At 24.0% G+C, this 15,138-nt stretch overlaps 2 protein-coding genes across 3 annotated transcripts in view; one reads left to right on the plus strand and one right to left on the minus strand.

The window, feature by feature from the left end:
- Positions 1-15,138, minus strand: part of LOC117172626 — an 82,555-nt gene that overhangs the window by 53,886 nt on the left and 13,531 nt on the right. For both annotated transcript variants that reach the window (XM_033360726.1, XM_033360725.1), the window contains exons 4-5: positions 10,655-10,920; positions 5,385-5,793 (exon numbers count right to left, since the gene is read on the minus strand). In XM_033360726.1, coding sequence (XP_033216617.1) covers positions 5,385-5,793; positions 10,655-10,920 — 675 coding nt within the window. The remainder of the gene's footprint in view (positions 1-5,384; positions 5,794-10,654; positions 10,921-15,138) is intronic.
- Positions 1-15,138, plus strand: part of LOC117172627 (ejaculatory bulb-specific protein 3-like) — a 46,481-nt gene that overhangs the window by 10,624 nt on the left and 20,719 nt on the right. The window lies entirely within an intron of this gene.

Consider the following 15,138-nt stretch of genomic DNA (forward strand, 5'->3'; position numbering starts at 1 on the left):
TATGAAAATTGCCTGAATATCTTGGAGATTATTTTTTTACAATTTGGAAATTACATGAATTTTGAAACTTAAAACGCTACTTTTTCAAACAAATTAGTTGAATTTAGAAATAAAAAACGAATATTTTTCAACTAAAAAATGAAATAGTTACATTTTCATTAAAAGAAAAAATTAATTTGGACACACAAATTTTAATATAAATGAGGAATTTTTAACTTAAATAATGAATATTCAACTGGAATAGATTAATTTTGAACAAAAAGTTTGACTTTCAACAAAGTAGTTTTATTTTCAAAGAAGGAGGTTAATTTTCTTACAAAAAGACGATTTTTCAACGAAATAATTGAATTTTCAATTAAAAGACAAATTTTCAAGGAAATATTTGAATTTTGATCTATAAAGATAAATTTTCGACCAAAAATGTAATATTATATTTTTAATAAAAAAAATTAATTTTGCACATAAAAAAAATTTTTCAACCAGATTGAAGAAAGTTTCAACTAAAATGATGAATCTTCAACTGGAATGTATTAATTTTAAACCAAAAAGATGAATTTTGAATAAAATATTTTGAACTTTCACCACGCAGTTTTCATTTCTATTAAAAGGGTGAATTTTCAACTAATAATATGAATATTTAACTGGAATAATTGAATTTTCAGACCAGAAGATGGATTTTCAAACAAAGGTAATTTTCAAATAAAAATTAATTTTTTAACAAAACATAAGACTTTTTAACGAAACAGTTAATTTTTTCACTAAAAAAATACCAGTTTGCAACCAAATAGTTGAATAATTTTTATCAAAAAATCAAATAGTTGAATCTTCCGTGGAAAAATGAATTTTTAACGAAACTGATGAATTTCCATCAAATGTGATGAATTTTGGAATAGAATAGTTTTATTTTAAATAAAAAAACATGGATTTTAAACTAAAATTATGAACATTGAACCAGAGTAGTTGATTTTTCAAGGAAAAACATAAAAATTTTTAAACAAGAAGATCAATTTCTACCAAAAAGACGAAGTTTCAACAAAATAACTGAATTTTCAACTAAAAAAGCTCAATTGTGAACCAAAAATTTAATAGTTAAACTTTTAGTCAAACGATTAATGTAGGAAAATTTGTCCAGAAAAACCTTTTTTGCTCCACTCTGGAACTGAAAAAAATCTTTTTAAATATACTATAATTTTGAACTAAAATTATGATTCTTGAACCGAAGTAGGTGATTTTTCAACGAAAAACATAAAATTTCGAGCAACAATATTAATTTCTATAAAAAAAAAACGAATTTTCAACTAAAAAAAGATAAATCTTGAACGAAAATTTCAATAGTTTAATTTTCAGTTAAAAAAAAATGTTTAACCAAGAGATAAATTTCAAACAAAAATGATGGAATATTTAATTGAAATTCTTACGTTTTCAGTTAAAAAAACAACTAATTTTCAACAACAACAAAATACTTAAAAGTGAATAGTTTTATTTTCAAACGAACTGATTGATTTTCAATTGAAATAATAATAATTCAACAGAAATAGTTCAATTCTAAGCGAAAAATATGAATTTTCAACTGAAAGGATGAATTCCATGATTGAATTTTCAACCATGGAGATTGAATTCTACAAAAAAGACGAATTTTCAACTAAAGAAAAAATTTAATGGTTAAATTTTTAGTTATAAAAATTAAATTTCAACCAGATAGATGGATTTTCAACTAATATAATGGTACATGTACCTGGCAGATTTAAATTTTCAGTTGAAAAAAAAAATGAATTTCAAACCAAAGAAAGAACAAAATTTCAATAAAATAGTTAAATATATTAATATAAAGCAATTTTTACGAAGAAAGAATCGATGTTGCTCAATTTTATATTGCAATAAAAAAAGTTAGGAACTCTCTCGCAAAAATTCCCTGACTTTAAAAAAATTTCTGAAATTTCCAAGTTTTTCAGTTTTGACAAATTTGTAAAAAAAAAATTTTTTCGCCCCACTTTGGGGCGTTTAAATATCTTTCTAAATAAACTTTAGGCTTTAAACATTAGATTTGCAAGACTTTGATGTATATTTAACTGAAATACTTGAATTTTCAAAAAAAAAGATATAATTTTTTAACGGAACAGATGAATTTTTAACGAAAAAAAGACAGGTTTTCAACCAAATAGATAAATTTTCAACGAAAGAGATGAATTTTTAACTAAAATTATGAATCTTGAACCGGAATAGTTGATTTTTCAATGAAAATATCAAATTTCAACCTAGAATATTATTGTTTATCAAAAAAACGAATTTTCAACTAAAAAAAATAAATAAATTGTGAACCAAATATTTAATATCTTGAACCAGAGTAGTTGATTTTCTAACGAAAAATCTAAATTTTCAATCAAGAAGATTAGATTCTATCAAAAAGACGAATTTTCATCAAAATAAATAAATTTTCAACAAAAAAAGATAAATTGCGAACCAAAAATTCAATACTTAGTTAATTTTTTAGTTAAAAAAATTTTTGTTTAACCAAGGAGATAAATTTCAATAAAAAATGATTGAATATATAATTGAAATTGTAACATTTTCATTACAAAAAAAGGAAAATAATTTATAAAAACAAAACTAATTAAAAAAGGAATAGTTTCATTTTCAAACAAACTGATGAATTTTTAACCAAAATAATGAATATTCAACAGAAATTGTTGCATTTTAAACAAAAAAGATTAATTTTCAACTAAACAAAAAATATAATAGTTAAATTCTTCGTGAAAAAATGTAATGTTAAACAAAAGAGATAGATTTTTAACTAAAATAATAGAACATGTACTTGGCATATTTTAATTTCCAATTAAAAAAAAATTAAATTAAAAAAAAACGAATTTTCAACAAAATAGTAAAATACATTAATATCAAAGTACTTTAACAACGGAAGAATCGTTGTTACTCAATTTTATATCGCTTTAAAGATTATATTTGCACGACTTTAATGAGTATTTTACTGAAATATTTGAATTTTCAAACAAACAGATGAAATTTTCTCAACAAAAATTAATTTTCTACCAAATGACGGTATTTCAACAAAAGATATAAATTTTTAACGGAACAGTTGCATTTTAAATGAAAAAAGGCAAATTTTCAACCAAATAGATAAATTTTAAATAAAAAAGATGGATTTTTAACTAAAATTATTAATCTTGAACCGGAATAGTTGATTTCTCAACGAAAAACATAAAATTTCAACCTATAATATTATTTTTTATCAAAAAGACGAATTTTCAACTGAAAAAATAAATTGTGAACCGAAAATTTAATATCTTGAACCAGAGTAGTTGATTTTCATCAAAATAAATAAATTTTCAACAAAAAAAAGATAAATTGCGAACCAAAAATTCAATAGCTAAATTTTCAGTTAAAAAAATTATTGTTTAACCAAGGAGATGAATTTCAATAAAAAATTATTGAATATTTAATTGAAATTGTAACATTTTCATTACAAAAAAACGACTTTGATGAGTATTTAACTAAAATATTTGAATTTTCAAAGAAACAGATGAAATTTCCTTAACAAAAATTAATTTTCTACCAAATGACGGTATTTCAACAAAAGGTATATATTTTTAACGGAACAGTTGAATTTTTAACGAAAAAAGACAAATTTTCAACCAAATAGATAAATTTTAAACAAAAAAGATGAATTTTTAACTGAAATTATTAATCTTGAATCGGAATAGTTGATTTCTCAACAAAAAACATAAATTTTCAACCTATAATATTATTTTTTATCAAAAAGACGAATTTTCAACTGAAAAAATAAATTGTGAACCGAAAATTTAGTATCTGGAACCAGAGTAGTTGATTTTCATGAAAATAAATAAATTTTCAACAAAAAAAAAGATAAATTGCGAACCAAAAATTCAATAGTTAAATTTTCAGTTAAAAAATTAATGTTTAACCAAGGAGATGAATTTTAAACAAAAATGATGGAATATTTAATTGAAATTGTAACGTTTTCCGTTTTAAAAAAACTAATTTTCAACAACAACAAAAAACAAACTGATGAATTTTCAACTAAAGAAAAGATCAAATAATTAAATTTTTCTATAAAAAACTTAATTTTAAACCAAACAGATGGATTTTTAACTAAAATAATGGAACATGTACCTGGCAGATTAAAATTTCCATTTAAAAAAAATTAATTTCAAACAAAACAAAAAAACGAATTTTCAACAAAATAGTTAATTACATTAATATAAAACTAATTTGACAAAGAAAGAATCGCTGTTCCTTATTTTTATATTGCAATTTAAAAAAAAGTAAGCACGCTCTCGAAAAAATTTCCTGAATAGGCAAATTTGTCCAGAAAAATCTTTTTTGCTCCACTCTGAGGAGTCAAAAAATCTTTTTAAATATATGTCACTCTTTAAAAAGATTAGATTTGCAGTACTTTGATGAATATTTAACTGAAACACTTGAATTTCCAAACAAAAAGATAAATTTTCAACAACAAAAATTAATTTTTTACTAAATGCCGGATTTTTTGACAAAAGATATGAATTTTTAACGAAATAGTTAAATTTTAAACAAAGCAGATAAATTTCTAACCAAGAAGATTACTTTCTATCAAAAAGACGAATTTTCATTTTAAAAAAAACTAAATTTTCAACTGAAAAAGATAAATTGCGAACCAAAAATTCAATAGTCAAATTTTCAATTAAAAAAATTAATGTTTCACCAAGGAGATGAATTTTAAACAACAATTATTGAATATTTAATTGAAATTGTTACATTTTCATTTAAAAAAAAACAACTAATTTTCAACAACAAAAAAAGTAACTTGAAAAGAAATAGTTTTATTTTCAAACAAACTGATGAATTTTTAACTAAAATAATGAATATTCAACTGGAATAGTTCAATTTGAAACGAAGAAGATGAATTTTCAATCATGGAGATTAACTTCTACACAAAAGACGAATTTTCAACGAAAGAAAAAATCTAATAATTTATTTTTTACTTAAGAAAATTAATTTTCTATCAAAGAGATAGATTTTTAACTAAAATAATGGAACATGTACCTGACAGATTTAAATTTCCGGTTTAAAAAAATTAATTTCAAACAAAACAAAAAATTAATTTTCAAGAAAATATTTAAATACATTAATATAAATCTACTTTTACAAAGAAAAAATCGCTGCTACTCAATTTTATATTACAATAACAAAAAAATTAGGAACGCTCTCGAAAAAATGTCCTGACTTTCACCCAATTTCTGACATTCCCAATTTTTCCAGTCAATCAAGTCATATTTGTATTGTAAGCTCTAGGCAAATTTTTCCAGAACAAAAAAATAACAACCTTTTTCGCCCGACTGTGGGGCGTCAAAAAATCTTTTTAAATATACCTGACACTTTGAAGATTAGATTTGCAGGACTTTGAGTATTTATGATGCTCGGGATGTTTGAAGCTCATTAAAAAATGTTGAGTCATAAGTTGCACGTGCTGGCGCATTTGAATCCAGATCAAGTGTCGTTGCTCGATAGTCAACAATGTTGGTATATCCGGTTCAGTTGAAACAGGTACAGGTTCCGCCGTCGGTGTCGTCGAGTTAGTTTCAACTACTGTCGCATTCACTGTTTCATTAGATCTTCGCTTTTTCGGCAATTCTTGACTTTCAGTTTGTGCCTGTTCCTCATATTCATTGGCATACTCGAGCAACTCGTCATACACTTTGTACAAATCCGAGTACAAAGAAGTTACTTCCTTCTTAGTGACTTCAGTTGTTTTATCCACTCTCAGTTCTTCCTTGTCCACTAAATAATTTAACAACAATAAGGCAATATTATTAAAAAAAACAGGAAGTTAAAATAGAAAAGTTAATGTTTAAAAGGGTTGCTACAACATCCCGATTTTGAAATTTATATTTTAATCAAAGGTGACGGAATTTCAAACAAAATAATTACATTTTCAATGAAAATGATGAATCTTTGATAAAAAAAAAGAATTGCAGGGTGGCCGTTTTAATCGAAGAAAAAAATTCACGGTTTTTTCCCGGTTCGCAAACATTTTTCACGGTCAATGAAATTTAAGAAATCAAACTCTATTCTAAACATTTTTGCATTTAAATCAATAAATAATAAACAACAAATTAAATTTACACCTATGAAATGGAAGGTACTAACACTTTTCAATTGATTTTTTAAAAATGAAATGCAGATAAACATTTTCAATACTCTACATTAAAGAATCAAGCAATAAACTTTAAAAATTTTATTTTTTTGAGTAATTTTAAGCTAGAGAAATTAAAAAATTAAAACTATTTTTTTTTAATTAACAATTTTTTAAATTAGAAGTTGAATTATTTTCATTTTAAATAGTTTAAGCATCCTTCAAAAACTTAAAAAATTGATTTCAAAATATTGAGAAATCTAGAAGTGGTTTTATATTTTTCCAGATTAAAAATCATTGTTTAAATTTTTTCGAAACGTTTAAATATGTTTTTAAATTAATTGAATTTTCCTACAACTTTGAGAAAATCCTGCAAATTATTTGTAGAAAAAATTAGAGTAGTCTTAAGAGGTATTTAGAAGTTTTGAAAATGTCAAAATTAAATTTAGTTCTTGAAATTATTTCAAATCATTTACACGAAGTTTGTGACCAGGAAAAATTGGGCTATTCGTACCGAAATTTTTGTGCAAATACCCACAGCCGAATTTTTTAAAAAATGCAGATTTTTGTAGATTTCAACCAAAAAATTTAGAAATTTTTTCAGAATTGTGAAAGGCTTGAAAAGAATAAAAACATTATCTTAAGATTCCTAGAAAAATTGAAAATGATTTTTCATTTTGAAAAATTATTGTAGTAGAAAATTAAAAAAATTTTAAGAGATTTCCAAAATGATCAAAACTATTTATACGTCAAAATTTAACAATTTCACTTACAAATTAAACATTTTTTAAACAGAACTATTCTGAGAAAAACGATTCAGTTTCAAATTGTTTACTTTTACATATATTTGTGTTCAATCTACTCGTCTTAAATGAAAAGTGAAATTTTTATTGGCTAAGAAAACTAAAAAAAACAATATAATAATAAATTTCTTTATTCAATTAAATACAAAAAATATTATAAAGGAAGACTTAAAAGTTTGAATTAAAAATATTTTATTGATGAATCATTAAAATTGTTATTTTAAAATAAAATTATCGGAATAAATGATATTATATAAATCTCAATTCGTATTAAGACTTTCGAATTCAAACAGTTACAATCTGGAAATTCTCAAATTTCGAACGGATTTAGAATCGTTTTGTCAAACCAATTATTGTTCAGTTTTTTATACTTTAATTATTGAAAAAGTTGCAGAAATCAAACATGGGCAAATTTTTCTTCTGAAAATTCGTAAAATTCCCGGTCAAGGAATAAATTCACTGTCAACCAAAAAAAGTCAAGTTTTTAACCAAATGAATTAATTTTAAACTCAAAAAGATCTATTTTAAAGCAAAAATGAAGAGTTACATTTTCAGTAAAAACATAATAATATTTGATTGAAAAAAAAACGAATTTTCAATAAAATAGTTAAATTTTCAACCCAAAATATAAGTTTTCTAGCTAAAAAAAGACCAACTTGAAACAAAATACATGAATTTTCATCTAAAAATATGCATTTTCAATTAAATCGTGGAATTTTCAACCAAGAAGAAAATGAACTTTCAAAGAAAATTATTTTTAACCAAAAAGATAAAGTTTCAACTAATGAGATTACTTTTCTACGAAAGAAGACGGGGTTTTAATACAGTAAATGTACTTTCAAATAAACATGATACATTTTAAAGCAAAAATGGAATAGTTAAATTTTCATTTTAAAAAGATTAATTTTTAACTTTAAAAAATGAGTTTTCATTCAAATAGTTAGATTTTAAACTAAAAAAATTGCGTTTTAATCAAATACTTGAATTTTCAACCGAAAAGATTAATTTTCTGACAAAAAATACAAAAATTTTCAAAGAAAAAGATGAGTTTTCAAAAAAGAAGATTGATTTTAAATAAAAAAAATGAAATTTTTTACCAAAAAACACGATTTTTCAAGGAAAGATATGATTTTTTAAAGAAATTGTTGAATATTTAACTAAAAAAGAGAACTTTTTAATCAAATATTTGAATTTTAAACTGAAAAATTAACGAAATTAATGAACTTTTATCTACAAGAATGAATTTTCTACTGGAATAGTTGAATTTTAAATAAAAAATATTAATTTTAATCTAGAATGATGAATCTTGAATCGAAGCAGTTGATTTTTCAACTAAAAACATAAATATTCAACAAGGGATTCGAATTAAGGATTGAATTTTTCGTTAAAACAATTAATTTTCGACCAAAGAAAAAGGAATTTTCAAAAAAATAATTAAATTTCCAACCAGAGTAATGAGTCTTCGATTAAAAAATGAATTTAAAACTGAAACATATAAATTTCTAACAAAAAAGTTAAGTTTTCAACCCAAAAGATAATTTTCTAGCAAAAAAAGACAAACATTCAACAAACTACATGAATTTTCATTTAAAAAATATGCATTTTGAATTGAAAAGTGGAATTTTCAACCAAGAAGAAAAATAACTTTCATAAAAATTAATTTTAAACCAAAGAAATTAATTTTTAACCGAAAACGTAAAGTTTTAACTAATGAAATTACTTTTCTACGAAAGAAGGAGTTTAGAAAAATACGAGTTTTTAATCAAATAAATGAATTTTTTAATCCAAAAATAAAAATTTTAAAGAGAAAATGTGAGCGTTACATTTTCATTTGAAACACAAATTTTAATTTAGGAAAAAACGAATTTTCAAGAAAATAGTTGAATTTTCAATCCAAAAGATCAACAAAATATCTGAATTTGCATCTAAAAAAGATATATTTTCCATCAAATAGTTCAATCTAAACATGATACATTTGTATGGTTGAAAAAAATATATTTAGTTAAAAACTCTTTTTTGTGTTACACAAATTTCATATGTTGCATTGAAAATTCCACTCTTTGGTCAAAAATGCATATTTTTTGTTGAAAATTCATTACTGTGATTAAAAATTAATTTCTATGCCTGAAAAGTCGTTTATTTTTATTTTAAAATTAATTTTTTTTATTGAAGATGTCAATTACTGATTTAAAATTTATATTTTTAGTTGAAAAGTAATTAGTGCGGCAGAAAGCTCGTTTTTTTTTGTTCAAAATTTTTTTTCCTAACTTTCAATTAAACTATTCTAGTTTTGGGTTTAAAATGGAATTAATTTGTTGAGATTTTATTTTTTTGGTTGAAAATTGATTTTTTGAACTAAAAATGTAATGCTTCTATTTAATGTAATCTTGTTCGTTAAAAAATGTTCTATTTTGTTGAAAATAGTACTATTCTATTTTTTGTCAAAAATTCATTTCTTAGGTTGGAAAAAAAAATATTTAGTTAGCAATTCGTTATTTTATATCGAAAATTCGTTGTTTAGGTTAAAAATTTCACTATTTGGACAAAAATTCATATTTTTGGTTGAAAAGTCATCACTCTGGTTAAAAATTCTTTGCTTTTAATGATAAAACTAATTTTTTTAGCTGAAGCTGTAATAATTCCATTTTTGCTTGAAAATTATATTTTTAGTCGAAAAAAAATTAATTTGGCTGAAAACTCGTTTTTTCCCTTAAAAATTTTCTGTAGTAACTGCAAATTGAACTATTCTAGTTTTGGTTTGTAAATTTATATTTTTTAGTTGAAAATTTACACATTTTATTAAAACTGTATCTTTTTTGGTAGAAAATTCATCTTTTGGCTTTAAAATTGAATCATTTTCTCGAGACTTCACTTTTTTGGTTGGAAATTTATTGTTCTAACTGAAAATTTTATTCTTTTAATTTTGGTTTAGGACTAATTTTTTTGAATAAAAAAACTGGTTTGTTAAAAAATCGTTTTTTTGTCGAACATTTATTTTTCTACTATTTTAATCATTCTAAATTTTGGTTGAAAAATGGTCTTTTTTATATGAAAATTCATGTCTTTTTTGAAAACGACTCTTTTTTGGTGCGAAATTAATCTTTTGGTTTGGAAATTCAACTATCGGGTTAAAAACTAATATTTTCGTTTGAAATTTCATCACTGGGGTTGAATATAAACTTCTCTGTCTTAAAATTCGTTTCTTTTTATTTAAGAACTAATTTTTTTAAACTGAAGATGTAAATTAAAGTTTTTTGTTGGAAAAGAGTTTTTTTTTGTAGAAAATTAATCTTTTGGGTTGAAAATTCAACTATTTGGTTAAAAATTCATATTTTTGGTTCAAGATTCAATATATTCGATCAAAATTAATTTCTTAGGTTGAAAATCTACCTTTTTGGCTTGAAAATATAACCAAAAAGTGTTGAAAATGTATTTAAAAACAAAATTTTCTTTTTATTCATATCACTAATCTTCTATGTGTATGTTTGGTTCCATATTTAAAAAAATTTTTAATGGGATATTGCAGCAACCCTAAATGAGTCATTCTTTAATGCAAATAATATATTTTCTATTGCTTTTACTTCTTTTAACCTTTGAATTAAGCGCCCTTTCCATAAATGAAGCGATAAATTTTCCCGCGAAATTTAAATAATGTAATTATTATTAATAAAGAGAGAAAATACGATTACGGTTAAAAACTTACATTGCTCATCTTCTTCGTAATAATTATACTCGGGATCAGCTTCTGGATCGTCCTCGACGTTGACTTCTTCAGGCAAAGGGAGAGTAAAATCCTGCAAGAATTGGCGATAGTCTTCTTCAAGATTGCGTCCGTCATCATACATGTCGACATTAATATCCGGTGGGATAAATGCATTTTCAAAATACTCCAAAGGCGTTTCAACGAGGCAAACTTTCGAGCGAGTTCTTTGCCCAATGCTCTCCTCTTCTGTTGGCACATGAGGAATTCTGAAAATTAAATCATTTCTTTTTTTTTATAATCAGCAAAAGGAGTGTCTACACGTAGCGAAAAAAAAATCTTGGGAAATCTCTTTTCTAGGTCCTGCTATTCCTACCGAAAAAATTCACAGAGATCACAGCGGTTCAGCAATTCATTTTTTTGTGTTAAAAAAAAAATGAATTTTCAAAAAAGAAGATTAATTTTCTACCAAATAGACGAATTCTCAATAAAATACATCAACTTTGAAATAAATAGTTGAATTTTCAACAAAAATAATTGATTTTCTACAAAAACAATGAGTAATTTCTACAAAATGAATAAGTTATTAAACGAATAGTTGAATTTTCAAAGAAGAAGATTAATTTTCTACCAAATAGACAAATTCTCAACCAAAAAGGGCAAATTTGAATCAAATAGTTGAATTTTCAACCAAGAAAATTGATTTTCTACCGGAAAATACGAATTTTCTACAAATTAAATAATTTTTTAACCGAATAGTTGAATTTTTAAACAAGAAGATTAATTTTCTTGCAAATAGACGAATTATCAACAAAATAGCACAACTTTGAACCAAATAGTTGAATTTTCAACAAGAAATTGATTTTCTACAAAAACAATTGGTATTTTAGAAATTAATAAATCAATTATTAACCGAATAATTGAATTTTTAACCAAGAAAATTAATTTTCTACCAAATAGACGAATTCTCAACAAAATAGCACAACTTTGAACTAAACAGTTGAATTTTTAACCAAATAAATTGATTTTCTACAAAAACAATTAGTATTTTTTAAATTAATAAATCAAATATTAACCAAATAGCTGAATTTTGAACTAAGAAGATTAATCTTCTACCAAATAGATAAATTCTCAACAAAATAGGTCAACTTTGAACCTAATAGTTGAACTTTCAAAAACAGCAAAATTGATTTTCTACAAAAACAATGAGTAATTTCTACAAAATGAATAAATTATTAAACAAATAGATGAAGTTTCATACAAGAAGATTAATTTTCTACCAAATAGACAAATCCCCAACAAAATACATTAACTTTAAACTAAATAGTCGGATTTTCAACAAAAAAAAAATTGATTTTCTACCAGAAAATACGAATTTTCTACAAAATAAATCAGTAATTTCTACAAAATGAATAAGTTATTAAACGAATAGTTGAATTTTCGAAGAAGATTAATTTTCTACCAAATAGAGAAATTCTTAACAAAATAAATTAACTTTGAACTTAATAGTTGGATTCCTAAGCAAAGAAATTAATTTTCTACAAAAAAAATGCGAATTTTCCAAAAAATGAATTAATTATTGACAGAAAAGTTGAATTTTCAAACAAGAAAATACGAATTATCTACCAAATAGACAAATTCTCAACAAAATAGGACAACTTTAAACTTAATAGTTGGATTTCAACCAAGAAAATCGATTTCTACCAGAAAATACGAATTTTATACAAATTAAATAATTTTTTAACCGAATAGTTGAATTTTTAACCAAGAAGATTAATTTTCTACCAAATAGTTGAATTTTCAACAACAAAAATTTGATTTTCTACAAGAACAATATGAATTTTTCTAACCAAATTAATAAATTAGTAACAGAATAGTTTAATTTTCAAAGAAGAAGATTAATTTTCTATAAAGTAGACGGTTTAAAAAAAAATACATCAACTTTGAACCAAATAGTCGAATTTTAAACCAAGAAGATTGATTTTCTACAAAATAAATAAATTTTTAACCGAATAGTTGAATTTTTAACCAAGAAGATTAATTTTCTATCAAATAGATAAATTCGCAACAAAATAGGTCAACTTTGAACTTAATAGTTGAATTTTCAACCAAATAAATTGATTTTCTACAGAAACAATTAGTAATTTCTACAAAATAAATAAGTTATTAAACGAATAGTTGAATTTTCAAAGAAGAAGATTAATTTTCTATCAAATAGACAAATTCTCAACCAAAAAGGGCAAATTTGAACTTAATAGTTGGACTTTCAACCAAGAAAATTGATTTTCTACCAGAAAATACGAATTTTCTACAAAATAAATAAATTTGTAACCGAATAGTTGAATTTTTAACCAAGCAGGTTAATTTTCTACCAAATAGATAAATTCTCAACAAAATAGGTCAACTTTGAACTTAATAGTTGAATTTTCAACAACAAAAAAATTGATTTTCTACAAAAACAATGAGTAATTTCTACAAATGAATAAATTATTAAACGAATAGTTGAATTTTCAAACAAGAAGATTAACTTTCTTCCAAATAGACAAATTCTCAACAAAATAGGTCAACTTTGAACCAAATAGTTGAATTTTCAACCAAGAAAATTGATTTTCTATAAGAAAATATACATTTTCTAAAAAATAAATAAATTTGTAACCGACTAGATGAATTTTCAGACAAGAAAATTAATTATGTACTAAAAAAGAGGAATTTTAAATAAATTACATACATTTTCAACCCAATAGTTGAATTTTAAAGCTAAAAAATATCACTTTTTAAGCAAAAATGGAATAGGCGAATTTTCAACATATAAAGATGAATTTTCAATGAAAAATGTAATAGTAAATATTTCAACTAAAAGATATTTTTATTTTAAATCAATAATAGTTGAATTAAAGAAAAGAAGATTAATTTTTAAAATACAATCTTAAATCCTCAACTCACGTAATAAAAAATCTTGGAAAATCTATTTTCCAGGTCCTGCTATTCGTACCGAAAAAATTATCAGGGATCACAGCGGTTCAGTAGTTCAAACTTTAGGTAAAAAAGATAAATTTTCAACCGATTAGTTGAATTTCCAACAACAAAAATTTGATTTTCTACAAAAACAATATGAATTTTCAACAAAATTAATAAATTATTAACCGAATAGTTGAATTTTCAAAGAAGAAGATTAATCTTCTATTAAGTAGACATCTTTTCAAAAAAAAAAAAAAAAAAAAAAATACATCAACTTTGAACCAAATCGTTGAATTTTAAGCCCAGAAGATTGATTTTCTACAAAATAAATAAATTTGTAACCGAATAGTTGAATTTTTAATAAAGCAGATTAATTTTATATTAAAAAGGAGTGTCATCACGAATATCAACTCAGATTTTAGAAATTTAAAATGGTGGATCCAAGATGGCGGCAAAAATAATAAAGTTTTCTGGATTTTTTAAAAAATTAGTGTACAAGGATTTTTGGAGTCACTGATCACAAATCTGAATTTAGATTTTGAAAATTCAGAAAATTGGTACTAATCCATGTTTTAGGTGAGTAGGTGTATGTTTTTTCAAACCTCAATATTCTAAATATTTGTCATTTTAAATACAGATTCAAGATCAGCGACCCCCTGCCTGTGCCAACATTCAAAAAACAATTTAGAAATATTTTGAATTTTGGCCCGCCATTTTGGATGTTCAAAATCTGAGTTCGGATTCGTGATTAGCGACTACAAAAAACACCTGTATACCAATTCTTAAAAAAATATTCCAAATTTAAGTCGCCATATTGGATCCACCATTTTGAATTTTCTAAATCTGAGTTCATATTCGTGATCAGTGATCCCAAAAACCCCCGTATACCAATTTTCAGAAAAAATAAAAAAATATGGCAAACATTAGCCGCCATATTGGAACCGCCATTTTGAATTTTCAAAATCTGAGTTTAGATTCGTAATCAGTGACCCCAAAAACCCCTATGTACAAATTTTCATGAAAACTCGTTTCCCTGAAAAATGTATGCCGGAAAGGGTTAAAATTAAAATCTCCTGTGGTTTATATATGAACTATTTTGTTGAAAACTTCACTCTTTTGTAGGAAACTCGCCTTCTTTGTTTTCAAACGAACTGAGTATTCTAACATTTTGTCATACTCGGTCGGTAACGTCGAAATCTATAAGGCTATACCACTTGGTGGACTGGAAAGCATTGATTAGATAGGAGTTTGACTAAAATTCATTTTTGTAGACGAAAGTAAGTGTGAAATCGTGATATGGCTTTGCTTCTCAGATAGAAAAGCCATTTCGTTAATTATTGTTAGCAATTGGGGAAATGTGCGATTTGGACAATCCATCAAGAAAAAATATAATGTGCCGTGATTGTGGTTAGGTTGCATTTTTGGGATAGTTGGAGGTCAATTTTTTTGAATTTTGATTGTTCGTTAAAGTCTGTTTTTGAAAGATGTCAACATATTAGTTTTGCACTTTGAGGAAACAAAAATGATCA

Source organism: Belonocnema kinseyi, chromosome 5 (genome assembly GCF_010883055.1).
Source record: "Belonocnema kinseyi isolate 2016_QV_RU_SX_M_011 chromosome 5, B_treatae_v1, whole genome shotgun sequence".
NCBI lineage: Eukaryota > Metazoa > Arthropoda > Insecta > Hymenoptera > Cynipidae > Belonocnema > Belonocnema kinseyi.